Raw genomic sequence first — 16251 nt, 5'->3', positions numbered from 1 at the left:
TTACAAATAAAAAAAAAAAAAAAATCTCCCTTTCACAAAATCAAGTAAATTCGGTGTAATTAGTAAATTCTGTGTTTTAAAAATATATAATATCGCTTATTTTCCTGGTTCCAGAGAAAAAAGGGATTACGATCTTAATTTAATGACAATGACCGAAAAAGCCCATTAGAGGCCCAGAAATACTAATTCTAAAACTGAAAGTCCACAGCTTCGAGCAAATTAAACCCTAAACCAAGGAAGCAGACATAGTGCCTGTTTGTTATTTTGTTTAAAGGTTTAAAATTATTTTTTTAAATAAAAATATTATTTTATATACTATTAAAAAAAGTGATTTAAAAAAAATTATTTTATTATTTTAATATTTTTATAATTAAAATTTATTAAATTTAATTTAAAATTATTTTTTAACATTCTTTAATTAATATATTTAAAAAAATAATTTTTTCGAGCAGATCAAATAAAAATACTAAATAAGTCTATAATTAGCTATATCTTGTGCCGTCGATTTTTGAAGAACTATTCGGTAGTTATCATTAAAATAAATTAAAGGCGGTTTCATTTCAATATAAAAAATTAGAGATTTAAATTTTGAATTTGAATCATACGTATAGCCATTGAACAATTTAGAAAAGTGGTAGAGAAAAATATCATTTCACTGAAAAATAAAATTCTATATACCGAAGCTTTTATAGTCTCTTTAATACATGCGCACAGCGTGCTAACTAAAACAAACAATACAAAGCACTATTAGGTAGGGCGAGCAGAATTCGGTTCAAATTGAAAAATCAAATTGAATCGAGTTGATTCGATTTAATCGGTTTGGTTTTAAAATTAAATCGGTTCAATTCAATTTTAAATTATAAAAATTTCGGTTATTTCTGTTCGGTTCGGTTTTGAAGAGAACAAATCGATTAAACCGAATCGAACCGAACAGTAATTTATATTGTCAAATCAAACTAAATCGAACCAAAATGATTTTTGAATTGATTTATTTTTATGAAAAATTTATGAATTATATTTAATTTTATATATATTAATTATTTAATTTCATTGTTTAATGGTTATTAAGTTCAAACCAAAGTTAAAATTAGACCAAATAACTTGAAAATCAAGTCTAAATTCAAAAATCAATAAAAAAATCAAACCGATCGGTTTAAACCGAACTGAACCGAAATAGAACGGTTCGGTTCGATTCGATTTTTCACCCATTTCAGTTCGATTTGATTTTTAAAATTTACGGTTTGATTTTTATAATTTAATTCGGTTCGATTCGGTTTGAACCGAATGCTCACCCCTACTACTAAGCCTAACAATACTCAGCTCAACATCAACGTTATAGCCCATTAACAATACATCAGCAGCTATATTCTACAATCCTCTACAGTTATATATATATATATATATATATATATATATATATATATATATATATATATATATATATATATATATATATATATATTAGAGTGGTGTTCCCGATACTACCACATAAAATTCTAAAATGATTATTTTTATGTCACATAATAATATTTAAAGCAATTAAGTTTTCTCCTGTGTTACTACATAGGATTTTAACATTATTACATTTATGTCAAGTGATAATATTAAATTGAATTTATTGCTAATAATTTTTTCCCTTGTCGTATATGTCAATTATATTAAATTAAATTGATATTTATTAAATTTCACATAGTATTTATAGAATATTAATTTTTCATAATTTTAATCTTTAATTTTAATTTAATATCTTATATAATTATAATATATAATTACTATTTAATTTTTAAGTTAAAATCTAAATTTAATTTTTTACTATATATATATATATATAAAGTAAATAGGTTTTCCCCTGGTACTGTCACATAGAATTCTAAAATAATTATATTTATGTCATATTGCACTATTTAAAGTAGTCAAATTTTCTTCTGTACTAAATGGCAATGTCAAGTGGCAATATTAGATTGAATTTATTGCTAATAATATTTTCTCCTTCCCACATATGTCATGTCACACCATACTCCTCCGTAAGATGTAACATGATCCCGCAGTACACCTAATGAATTACCGTACTTCGCCTACTGTTAACCCATTAAATATATTACAAGGGATTTTAAATCAATTTTCGTGAAATTTAAATGATCGATTAAAATCTGATGTTATAAAAATTTTTTGAAATTTCGGCAGAGTACCGGCTGTATTTTGAGAAAACAGTTCTTTAAACTTGAAAAGGAAAACACTCCCAATATGTTTTCTCAAATACAACTCCAATAAACTTCGTTTCATCTCAATATTCAATCTCAATAATCAAATCATTTAATTTTCAAACCAACCTCATCATAAAAGAAATATTTCATTGATTATAAGACTCAAAAACTAATATTACAAAACTATACAGGTAAATGAAATCTCAAATTTACATTATAATAATTTACATTTAATTACATACCAAAATATTTTACAAGAGTTTTTATACAGCTGCTCAAATAATTTACATACATATTTTTACATGCATACATCAAAACCTATGTACATGGGTATACCTATGATATACCTGGAGCTGATCTGAATGTGTCTTCAAAGAAGCTTACTCAACTGCTCTATGCTCTTTTCACCTGCGACAGCATACAAGGCTATCGCTGAGTGGTGAACTCAGTGGTGCACAACTATAACTTAAAACATAGTACAAAATACCTTAGCAAAATTACAGCAAATAATTTGAAAATCAGGTTACTCATCAAATTCTAAAAATCAAATTATTCATTGCCAATAACATAAATCATTTGTATGAAATGACTTTGATCACGAAATTCAATTTATCAAATCACAACCAAACATTTAAGTTAATTCCAACAAAATCAATTATACATAAATCATAATTGAAATCACAATTCTTTACTATTCAAAAACCATTATTTATCTCACTAACTATGCAAGACTAATCTGAAAGGGCCATCTTCGGGGTGATTCTAACTCCCTATGGTCGGGGAGGTCGAATCATCGTGCACAGTACACACCACAATAATGAATCTTCCGAAAGGGCCATAACAAATAAAAACTTAGATCTAACCTCTAATAAGAGGAGAATCTAAGCCTGTGCACGTACCATGGTAATCAAAACAAAGCTACCTCCATTGTCTCCTCAACAAATGAGAGAGACGAGTAATAACCTAGTCAAGCATCTATAGTGAGATACAAAACAATATCATAATCTCTTTATCCTTTTTGTGAGCATAAATCACAACACAATTCGATTCAAAGTCAATTCCAATATCCAATAATTTTTATGCTCATCACAATTCAAAACATAAATTTGTGTTTTCCATGCAATTTGCCCATCACAATTCAAAACATTTTCTATTACAATTTTTCAAAACATAATTTATTCAATCCACAACTATGCTTAATACTTGTTGAAATACCATTTCACAAAGCTAAATTCATACATACTATAATAATTTCAATAATCATTGAATTAAATTCAATACTTGATAAACATAATACATAAGGAAAATAACTTCATTTAATCATATAAAATATTTAGAACAAAATCAATTAAAAACTAGTTATGTACAAACCTATGGTGAGTCATCTCTTGGCCTTGACTCAGTGGGTCTTTTCCCTTCCCAGTGTATTTTCTAACTGAAACACATAATTTAAAGTGTTTCAGTACTCATTTAAATTGTTTCTAATAATAAAGTTCAATAATTAATTTATTTAATTCTATTATTTTCCTTAGTCAACCTATAATGTTGACCCATGGTGCACTCTAGGTGAATTAGGTTTAATGTTACCAATATGTCACATTTTGCATTTCAATATGCTACAAATATAGTGCAATTTACCATTTTTACAAGTTGGCATTCATTGCCAAATTATTTCAAGTATCATTGTATGTAAATGTCAAGTTCTCAATTTTTGTGGGCTAGATTGGTCTAGCTTAAAGTCCTATTTCTCTTGGTTTTTAGCTTCTGGTCAAAGAAGAAAAATTGTAGCTCTATGTCTTATTGCACTCGGGGCAAAATTTCAGATCATTCTGAGTTGTATAGACCAAGATATGGTCAATTTACTAAAACTGGACAGATTGCACCTTTAGTGCAAAATTTGATCAGTTTTAGGTCACTTTTAGTTCTGACAGTTTTGGTACCCGAACTTGTGCAAGCTATTTGTCTTGGTTCTAGCCATTTCTGGGCTTTGGTGTCTTCATAAGAATTGTAGCTCTATGTCTAAAATATCCATGGTAAAAATTTCAAGTCAATTGGACTTGTTTTGAGTGAGTTATGGGCATCCCAATAACTACTATTCATATGGTCAAAAATCTGGGTTTGTAAGGTTGACATTCCTGATTTGGTCATTTTTAAGGTCAGTTTCTAGGCAGAATTTTGAAAACATTTTTCCATGAAAGTTGGCCTATTTGGTGTCTAGTTTCACCTCCCCATTGGCCTCATACCAATTGAGTTCACAGTTTTGCACTTATGACCTAATTTAAGTACTGCCAACAACACACAAATTGCACAAGATAATTACACTTCCAATTTGACATTCCTTCTCCTCCTCATGACTTCATTATTCATTCATAGCACTTCTACAAATACTAAACACAATTCCAGCAAGCATATTGGGTAGAACACTTAAGTGCTCAATGCACACAATTCACCATTAAAGTCCAACATTCAATTCCACCGAAATACAACATACTTCAACACCAATATTTCATATACACATCCATGAAAACTACACATGCTGCCCATTATTTAACACCATCATATTTCATTAATAATTCACATAAACTCACATACAATTTCATAGTATTATAGGCTGCCAATTTCAAGCTCAATTGTCCAAGTCTTAAAAAATTGTTCAAAACCCAAATTCACATTATCAACCTCACATGTACTCTTACAATTAAATTCTACTACTTATAATCACATAAATTGAGCATCATTAATCAACAATTATATGCATAAATTAACCATTTTCATGCTTCTCAAGGCTGCCCCAATTCAACAATTATCCAAGGTCTTCAACAATTCTTTCAAAATCCTAATTCAATTACTCAATCTCAACATACACATAAAGTTAATTTGCTAGGACCTCTTATTACCTTAATCAATATCATTTCCTATCAAATACAAGTAAAGATAATTCAAACCTCTTTAAGTTCCATGGTTGCTAAATTCAATCACCATTAAATACTCATTCATTTCCTCAATTTTTCTTAGCAATTCAACTTATCCAAAGCTTAACACAAGGATTAGTGAAGGAAAATGAAAAGATTAAGCACTAACCTTTATTTGGAGCTTGCTAAACCTCACCAAAACTTTTTCTTTTTGCTGCCTATGTGTTGCCCATGATGTGTAGACTAACTTTAATGAAGAACTCTTGAATAAACTAGGGCTTGATCATGGAGGATTGGAGCTTCATGCATGAATGGCCATGGAGTTTTATGGGAGAGCATTTTCGGCCATGGATGAAGAATTGAAGGAAATGAAATGAGTTAGTGGAGAAATCTGTCCACTTTAGCCCTTTTATGCCCTATTATCTTTAGGTTAATTAATATATATTATGTTCCACTAACCTTAGGTTAATTAGTTTAATAATCCACTTTTAATTATTCCAAATTATACCACTCATTTTTCCTTAATTGCATTTCATGTATAATTTCATTTTTCATGAAATTTTCAAAATTTAATACTACATATTTTTAATGGATATTTAGGTCAAAAGTCAACTCGAGGTGTTAAATGACCAAAATACCCCTCTTCAGGTTGTATTTCGGATTTTTCGGTAGTATCGATTTTTGTCGTTTTCTCGATTTTTTATTTTTCTTTGTACTAATTAATTAATTTTTCTTGATATTTGCAATGTCAATTATACCTCAGTAGACCTTTAATTATGTCCCGAAAATACTTCCCCGAGTTTCCCGCAGTCCAGGGCTAGTCAACGATCCTCGCCGTAACTTCCCGGTGTGGTCACCCTTTTCTACGGGTTTAGCTCATTTAACTTAGTCACATTTTATCTCTTTTATTTTTCCTTAATTTTTCTCATCACCTATTTCATTATTTTATGCTTCCTCACTGTCAATTAAGTGTAGTTTCAGACACTCCGACTTTCTGAGGCAGACATTAGTTGTCGGAACAGTGAGACGTACGGACTTCGAAATTGAGGATGTTACATGTCAATTATATTAAATTGAATTTATTTCTAGCAATTTTTTTCCTTACCTCATTTGTTAATTTTATTGATAGCGATTTTTTTTCTTATTTAATTTTTAATTTATAATCCAAGTTTAACTTTTTACTTCCTAAATACACATAAAAATGATCTTCAATATGCCTACATACACGTATTTTCTTTTTTATCAATATTAAAATTCAATTTATTGAGTACAAGAAATTAAGGGAATAATATTCTATTTCCTGTTACCTAAATTCTATCATTTGTGAATTGTAATAATTATTTAAACTTGAAGTGAGGTAAAGAAGTCACTGTAAGTCACGTGTCTTCATTTGGAGGTTGTACCACAAATATATCATTAGATCAGTACTAGAACCTCAAATTTACAAATCAAACACTAAGAAGATCTATCATAAGATTTACCTTAACAAATAAAATATGCATCCTATAATATTTAAAAGAAAAAACAAATAAATAAATAAAGGCAATTTTTGTTTAACTAGTATTAGAATAGAATGATTATACTCTTGCAAAATAACAAGCCCAAAAAAACAATATTCTTAGTAAGGAAGGTTTTTTGTATTCTTTAAAAATAAAGTTGAAATATTTCTCTTTTTAGATAAATTAAGTAGAAAATTAACAATCTCAATAAAAAACAGAACACAGAACCAAGAATAACAAAGTCGAATGAAAAAAAAACATAGCAAAATTATCATAAATAGTGGTAGAAGAAGTGAAAATTCAAAAAGAATCACAAGAGGGATTATCATTTTAAAGCAAAACACTAACAAAATGAAGGAGAAGAAGAAAAAAATGATAACTACAAAAAAGACTCTACTTTGAAGACCTAATATTTTCAGTATTTTTCTAAATAGTTGAAATATATAATTATTATATAACTTATAAATTTAAATATTTTTATTTTTTTAAATGAAAGATCAACATTAATTTTATTTATATTTTCTAAATAATTTTAATTAAATTAAATTTTTTTAAAATATTTGTTCTAAATTAGAACTAAGAATCAATGGTATTTGAATATTTATAAGAAATTAACAATTGAATTTTTATGTCTAATTATTAAAGGTTATTTAAAAAAAAAGATCAAAATTAAATTTTATCTATATTTCCTAAATAATTGTAATATATAATTATTACATAATATAATTTTCTAAATACAATTCTTAATTATTATGATATTTCAAATTTAAACAATGAAAAATTATTAATTATTATAATTAAGCTTAATTTCCTTTAAAATATTTGTTTAAAATTAGAATTAAGAATAAGGAGATATTTATATATTTTTTTTAAATTAATGATAAAAAATTTCATTAAATTTAATTTTCTTTAAAATATATACTTTAAATTAAAACAAGAAATTAGGGAATATTTAAATTCTTGTCAGAAATTAATTATTAAAATTTTAAAATTAATTAATATTTAATTAAAAAAATGAAAGGTCAACATTAAATTTTATTCATATTTTATAAATAGTTTTAATTAAATTTAATTTTCATTAAAATATCTACTTTAAATTAAAATCAAGATTCTTAGTGATTAAAATATATATATATATATAATGAATTATGAAAAATTGAAATAAAATAAAAGTTTATTTTCATAGTTATGGCAAGCAGAAAATTTATATCAATATTTAATTTTCATTTTTTTATATTTTTATAGTATATTAATAAATAATTAATATTATTATTTTGGCTAATATTAATTATATTATATTGTTTTATCATCATTTAGAAAAATTAATTAATGATACAATTTTTTAAAATTATGATTAAGTTATTAATTATCTAATTATGCGTATATAAGTTACAAACTATTTATTTAATTATTAGTTTAATATTGTTATTATTATTATTATTATTATTATTATTATTATTTAGAAACTTCAATTTAATTAGACATAGGAAAAACTCTTTATTTTATTTTATATATATAGAGAGAAGTTATATTTAATAATTATATTAATTAATGTAATTAATTATTATCATTACTGTTACTATAACTTTTTTTTACCATTACCATTACTATCATAATTTTTATGGTTAACTAATTAAAAATATTAGACATATTTTAATAATTTGATAAATTTCTCATTTAATAATTCTTAAAATTTTAATTATTTTATTTAATTATGAAAATTTAAGAATTATATATATATATTAAAATTAATAAAATAATTTAAAATTATGCTATGAAAGTAGTCACATTGAATTAAATACTTTACTTTTTTTATCTCTATCTTTTATATATTTAATAATTTTTAATTTACTTTAATGTTATTTTATTTTTAGTTATCTTATTTTAATATTTATTTAATAAATATATATTTTTAATTGTATATTGAATACTATATAAAATGAATAGTGAAAAAATAAAATGAAATAAAAATTTATTTTCATAGTTATGGTAAACAATAAATTTATTTTAATATTCAATTTTATTATTTTTTTAATATTTTTTATAGTATATTAATAAATAATTAATATTATTAATTTGGTTAATATTAATGTTATAGTATTTTATTATTATTTAGAAAAATTAATTAATAATATAATTTCTATAAATTATGATTAAGTTATTAATTTTATAATTATATATATGTAAATTATAAGTTATATAATTATTACATTTTAATATTATAATAAGTAGCTATTATTATTATTATTATTATTATTATTATTATTATTATTATTATTATTATTACAAATGTCTAAAAAAGCTTAATTTAATTAGAAATAGGAAAAATTAAGAGTTAATCATATTAATTTATTAATTATGTTGAATGAACACTCATATGCTAATTTATGTATATTTTATATTCGCTTTTTGAAGAAGAAGTTGTTCAGATTTTATAAAACAAATTCAAGAAAAAATATGATTTTAAATTTGTCATATTTATAGCAAGTAGCAATTTTTAATTAAATTTATTAATAATAATTTTTTTATATTTCTTAAACAGTTGTAATATATAATTATTATATAATTTTATTTTTAAATATGTGTAACACCCCAAAATTTTAAATTTTATTATTTTATGAGTATTATTGATATTTTAATTTTATTAAATTTTAAGAAATTATTTGAGATTTTTCGGATTTTAAAAATCGGGTTCGATTTTCTGAAAATATAAACTTTGATGAATTTTAAAAATTTATTTAAAGACCACGTGGCAAAACTAAAAATATATTTGGAGTCTACGAATTTTTCTGAGTTTTCTGAAATTTTTTCGAAATTTTTGGACCTCGTTTTCGGTCCCGAGGCAGAGTAAAAATTTAAAATTTTGTATTTCAAATCGAACAGGCCGAATCGAACCGGACCGGATCGGACCGGCTCCCTCTCCTTTTTCTTTTTCTCCCGCGCGCGTCTCCTCCTCCTTCTCTCTTTCTCCCGTTTTCTCTCTCCTCCCGCCCCAGCCCGCCGGCTAGCCACCTACCCCGCCACCCCAGCTCACCGGCGCGCCGCGCCGCCCCACCCCTTCCCCATGGCCAGCCGCTGCCCCAAACGGACGGAAAACGCACGCGAACGCCCCTCCCTTGCGCACGCGACCGTTCGTCTTCCCGGTCAAAATCCGGCCACCAATCGGACCGGGTCTTGTGTCTAAACTCATCTACTCGTCGAGAGCTTTCTATAGACACCAAGAACACCGAAATCCATCGAGCGGTTTGTCCAATTTTTGCCTGGGAAGTTTTAGCCCATTTTGACTTTCAGGCTAGATTTCTCGCAAACCGTGAATCCCACGAGAAAACCGAGAGTACCAGAGCGCTTCACTCGTCGAGAGCTTCGCAGGGATATAAATTTCAAAATTTTTCGACACCGTTTTACGGTGGGTCCCACAAAACTTCGCAGTATTTTTCCGAGCATTAAATGAGCTTAGAAAATTCCGAAAAAATTTATGTACTAACCCCCATGTTGTGGGCTTCGTGTAGGTATCCTCAATTGGCGGAAATTCGACAGTTATCCAGGTCTGTGAATTTCCGGCCAGACAGACCCGGTACCGGAAAAGTCTCCAAATTGGACCGAGGTTTTGGCTACCCTCCATTGTCAGACATCCCGAGCGCGTTCCCAAAGTCGGAATTGGCAAAGGTAAACCCGAACCTTGCTTTTCGTAATTTTCTAGTGCTTAAATAGGATAAAAAAAATTCATAAAATATTCTTGGTAGCTCAGAAAATTATGATTCTTTTTGCAATAGCCTAGTAATATTGCTAAGGACCGCGGGGCAAAGTTTTAGAATTTTTAGAGCTTGTTTGGGTAGTTTTTGCAAAAATGATCAATTATAAGGACTAAATTAAAATTTTACATATTGTGATGGATGACTGATTTGATAGGCTCAGGAGGGGCTGTGTGATGTGATTGAATTGTGGATATATGAGTTGCGAATATAGAAGTGTGTTTTGAGCCCTTTTGCAGGTTGGGTAGGTCCTAGGTATAGGGGAGACTCTGCCGGATTTTCGACACGAGTCTTTTCATGATTTGTATTGAGTCATTTGTATTAAATAATTGTAATGTAATTGTCAGGTGAGCCGGGACAGCCTTCTTCCTCCGCCCAGCCGCCACAGTGATCGCTGTCAAGTCTGTGAGTAAAATATTAATTTTAATTGTAATTTCGATATTATTATATGTTTAAGCATGCCCATGCATCACTTATATGCATATATCTATGTAGATAAATCCTAGGCACGATTTATGTTGCATTCATAACTATGAAAGTGCCATGTATGTTGTTGTGGTAATTTGGAGCAGTGTGCATGCATTGGCGTGCATGTGATGTGGTGTAGACTATGGATAGGACGGGTAGTCACGGCTTGAGTTCTTCGCTGGGACCCGATCCTTCGGGGGTAGTTACGGCTTGAGTTCTTCGCTGGGACTCCGATTGGGTTTATTAAGCGAAAGTCCGACTTGAGTTCTTCGCTGGCACCAGGTTGGATTTAAGAGAGCTGTATAGGGGATCAGCTCCCATATATTATGATTGATATTATTGGGTGTGTGAGTGCTCCAAATTACCTTTTTGCTGTTATGATGTGAATTTATTGCTGATGCTGCATTTCACTCCACAGGGTGCATTAGTTTTAGATAGTTATAGAGATTATGGTTAAAATTGATATTTTACTCTCTGAGTCGAACGCTCACTCCTGTTCAATATTTTTTCACAGGCCACAGGAGGATATTTTTGAGGTTAACCTGCTTTCTCCCTCGCAAGTCATTTATTCATGTTTGTGTAATTCTATAAATTTCTAGAATTTCCGCATGTGTTAGAAATGTTTATTTGATTTGGGTCTGTAATATAAATTGTTATTTTAGATCTGTAAACTTAATATTTCATGCATGTTTGATGGACTGGATGAGGGAGCTGAGCTCCCATATATTTTTATGATGATATGAGTATGTGGAGGGTGAGCTGAGCTCCCCAATTGATTATTTATTGTGTTTACAGGTCGGGTGAGTCAAAAACTCCCCGTTGAAAGGTCCATTTTATGGCCGGACTCTGTCCGGTTGATTTCTTGAAATTGGGCCCAAATGGGCTTTATAGTTGGGTTAATGAATAGTACGGGCCACGGGGGCTTTAGGCTGGCCCAAGTCCTAGTGCCGGTCCGGCCCATAGGTTGGGTCGTGACAATATGACTCTTAATTATTTTGATCTTTTAAATTTAAATAATAGAAAAAATATTGATTACTAAATATAATTGTCATTCATTACAAGTTTTTTATTTTTAAATTTAAAAAGTCTATAATAATTACTTAAAAGGAAAGTGAAATATTTTTGAACATATTTATTGTGATTAAATTTAGTATTTAATTACTAATAATTTAGCAATTCAATATATTTAATTTTAAAACTCAACTAATATTATAATAATTATCAAATTATTACTATAACTAAAAGTTTAATTTTTTTTAAAATATCCACTCTAAATATAATCAAGCATATTTAAATTTTTTTGAGAAACTATAACTTTGAAAATTGGTATTAAATACCAAATAAATGAATTTTTTATTGACACTTGCAATGGGTTAATTTGATATTATATATTTAAATTTATATTATATAGTTTCATTCTAAAATGTGTTTAGTTCTATTTGTGTTTGCACATGTCACTAAAATAATAAAAAATTTTATATGAGAATAAATTTATAATTATTAAATTAAATATTTATATTAAAAATTGTGTAAAATTAATTAATATATATAATAAGTGTATAATGTAAATAAAAATATTTAATTTAATTATTATTAAATTTATTTTGTTAAGCCAAAATTATGATAATTGCAGTTTAAAAAATATATACCTCTGTTTGAAATTTATAAATTTACAAGATTTTAATTCCCTGATTGCTTTTTCTTTTTTTAATTTCATATTTGAAATAAAATCTCTTCCTTTTATACATTTAATAAATTTTAATTTACTTTTATTATTTTAAAATAATTTTATTATTATTATTATAATATATGAAAAATAATTTATAACTATTAAAAAAATTTATAACTATTAAATTAATTGATTTGATTTGAGAGTAATTATAGTTATTATTCAATTAAAATTTATTATTAATATTTTAAATAATAGTATTAAAATTTTTTTAATTAAAAAATAATATATTTATTTATATTATCGTGCATATAGCACGAATATTCCGCTAATTTTAAATGATAATTGCACAATCTAATTTATAAAAGTAGATGTATTATAATCACAGCCATGGTTTTGCTTTTGCCTGCAGGAACGGAAAACTAAAGCCACACAGAGAACGGAAAACAAAGGAATATAGATTACAATTAAATAAATTCTTACGATTTCATCACATCCATCCATCAAAATCCAACGAACTCACCTCCATTCTATATCTACGGTTATGAAGCCTGCACGTCCACCCAACCACATCCCATGCAAAACCCTCCAAAGTCCAAAGCCAGGTCGCCTGGCACGCGGCAAAATATTATAGAACGTGTATATCCAGCCAAAACGACACCAGAACCAATTTTGTCTTTTTTGACCACACCATCAACAAAAACCGCGTGCTATTCACCCCCTGAATTCGAATCAAACCCATAGGCCGACTCACGGCCGCCACTACTCGCCAATGATAAATCCCACAACCATTTCTTCTTCGCACAACCCTTAATAGTTGATATAAAGACGTATCGGAGCAGCCATTGATTCTCTAATATTACAGAAACAACGCTGTGATGTGTAGAAGCATGGGTTTTTTTAATGGGTTCCAGCCCAGAAATGGAAATAGCTTGAAAATCAAAGGTTTCTTTGTCCGCTTTTCGGGTTTCAAGTCATGCAAGTCCTTGCCCGACTCCCTCACACTCCTCTATCTCCCTCGCATTAACGGATCGGAGCTCCTTGTAGACGGGTGTGAGGTCCGCCCCGATTCTCCTGCGTTCTTGACGCTCCATCGGGTAGTTAATGTCAAGACGAAGAAGGGAGAGGCAATATTTGGATCAAGAGAGCGGGTTTGGGCAAGCGGGGGGATCCGCTTCGAAGTTTACTTGGGAGAGGAGAGGGTCTTGGAGGGGATTTTTAGGAAAGACGACGAGGAATGGAAGCTGGAGTGTGAGTGTGGGCTTGAGAGAGAGCTTGTTGCCGGTGGTGGTGGTGGTGGTGGTGCCACTGAAGTGGATACGGTGGGAGCGGACGTTTGCGTGGCGGTGGAGGGCCATGTTGCGTTGAGTGGGAGAGCGGAGATGGTGTCGAGGAGAAAGAAGGAAAGGAGGGTGGGGTTTGATAGACTGGAGGTGATTCCAGAGGAGACAGAGGAAGCGGATGATGAATCTGTCGGTGAAATTTGTTGTGATTGCAAATACCACAGATGGAACGATGGAGAATTAGATGAGGTCTGTGGCCCTGATTGCAATCTGATGGAGATGGATTTGGAAGGAATGAGATGGGCAGTTGATGTGGGGATATGGGTAATGTGTTTGGGAGTTGGGTACTTGGTTTCCAAAGCGTCTGCTCGGAGCTTGAGGCGTCTCGGGCTGAGGCTGCTTTAGCCCATTTTTGTGCTTTTAGACCCTTGGATGCTTTGATTCGTAATTGTACAAAACAGAAAAAACTTCCACTGCATGTTATCAAGTTAAACAGTAGATCGTCGATTTCTAAAAATTTTGTTTTTCTTTGCAATTGGTTCCAAAAACTTCTTCAGGCTTCATTATTTTTAAAATAATTTTAACATAAAAAAAAAGAATTTTATTAAAATTAAAGAAAATTACAAGAAATATAACAGATAGACATTAAGAACAATTCGAATTCAAAAATATCAATAATTCAACTAAAATTAGGAAGTGATTCAGAGAAAATGAGAAAAAATAATAAAAAGTTATCACAACTCAACTGAAACTAAATTGTAGACACATTCTATCAACACAGTTCTATTCTTAAACACACACGCGAGGAAGAATACTATCAGATCGCAACTCATATCTAATCTCCAAGACCATTCTTTGAAGCAAAAATAAAATTAACCCATAGACAATACAAAAGCATCCACCAAAAGTCTCGTAAATGAGGAGAAATTCTGATAGAGTTTAGATATCTGTAAAAAAAATACTTATTTATGAAAATTTTAAAAGAAAAAAATGAGAAAAGACAGTTAATCAGTGAAAATACCTCTCAAGCTAAGGAAAAATAGAATATAAAAGAAGTTGTAGAGAGAATGAGAAAATAAGAGATAGAAAATAAAATAAGAGAGAAAAGTAAGCTAAGGAAAGATAGAATATAAAAGAAGTTGTAGAGAAAATGAGAAAATAAGAGATAGAAAAGAAAATAAGAGAGAAAAGTGCCCTTTTAACTTGAGGATTTATAATAACGTTGTTTAAGGAAAGATAGAATATAAAAGAAGTTGTAGAAGAGATAGAAAAGAAAATAAGAGAGAAAAGTAAGTTAAAGAAATATATAATATAAAAGAAGTTGTAGAGAAAATGAAAAAATAAGAGATGGAAAAGAAAATAAGAGAGGAAAGTATCCTTTAACTCGAGGATTTATAATAATATTGTTTAAGAAAATATAGAATATAAAAGAAGTTGTAAAGATAATGAGAAAATAAGAGATAGAAAAGAAAATAAGAGAGAAAAGTGTCCTTTAACTCGACGATTTATAATAATATTATTTAAGGAAAGATAGAATATAAAAGAAGTTTTAGAGATAATGAGAAAATAAGAGATAGAAAAGAAAATAAGAGAGAAAAGTAAGTTAAAGAAAGATATAATATAAAAGTTGTAGAGAAAATGAAAAAAATAAGAGATAGAAAAGAAAATAAGAGAGAAAAGTGTCCTTTAACTCGAGGATTTATAATAATATTATTTAAGGAAAGATAGAATATAAAAGAAGTTGTAGAGATAATGAGAAAATAAGAGATAGAAAAGAAAATAAGAGAGAAAAATACCCTTTAACTCGAGGATTTATAATAATATTGTTTATAAATTTTAGTTTGTAATACAAAACTCTATAAACATTAAATTGAGTAACAATAAAACCCTTCTAACTTTTCATTATTTATTTATTGATCACCTATGTAAATTAATTAAAAAAAACTTAAAATTATTGTTTTACCTTCACCATCTCCCACCGCCTCAGAATCTCCCCCAGTCTCTCTCACCGTCTCCCTCTGGCTCTCTCTTTTAAATTACATAAACCCAAAGCCATAAATAAACACAAGCAAAATTTAAACAAAAATTTCATTTCCTCAACAAATCTGAAGAAAATTTTTCATTGAACAATTCCTAAACAATTCATTTTCATTTTCATTTGGCTAAAAAACCAACTAGAATGAAAATCCAACCCAAGGATAATTTTAAAACCCATTGACAATAACAATTCCCACTAATAGTAATTCATTTGGCCAAATCATATCCATCTTTCAATAATAATTCATTTGGTTAAAAACCAACTCATTGGATCAATTCCCATTGATGCCGTGAAGATGGGAGGAAAAAGGAAAACCTCACTAGCATACATCGATAACAAATTCAACTTTCTGCAACTAATATTTATGAAGAGAGCTTATGGCAAAAAAAAAAAAAAAATAATATATATATATATATATATATCAAT

At 28.7% G+C, this 16251-nt stretch overlaps 1 protein-coding gene across 1 annotated transcript; it reads left to right on the top strand.

The window, feature by feature from the left end:
* Positions 1 to 12897: 12897 nt before the first annotated feature.
* On the top strand, positions 12898 to 14322 carry LOC110658972 (uncharacterized). Its single transcript, XM_021816771.2, has one exon. The coding sequence runs from the start codon at positions 13383 to 13385 to the stop codon at positions 14190 to 14192; it is 810 nt and encodes a 269-aa protein (XP_021672463.2). The 5' UTR covers positions 12898 to 13382; the 3' UTR covers positions 14193 to 14322.
* The last annotated feature ends 1929 nt before the right edge of the window (positions 14323 to 16251 follow it).

This window comes from Hevea brasiliensis, chromosome 16, assembly GCF_030052815.1.
Source record: "Hevea brasiliensis isolate MT/VB/25A 57/8 chromosome 16, ASM3005281v1, whole genome shotgun sequence".
Lineage (NCBI taxonomy): Eukaryota > Viridiplantae > Streptophyta > Magnoliopsida > Malpighiales > Euphorbiaceae > Hevea > Hevea brasiliensis.
The sequence above is the reverse complement of the archived record's forward strand: the minus strand, read 5'-3'. Positions and strand labels throughout refer to the sequence as shown.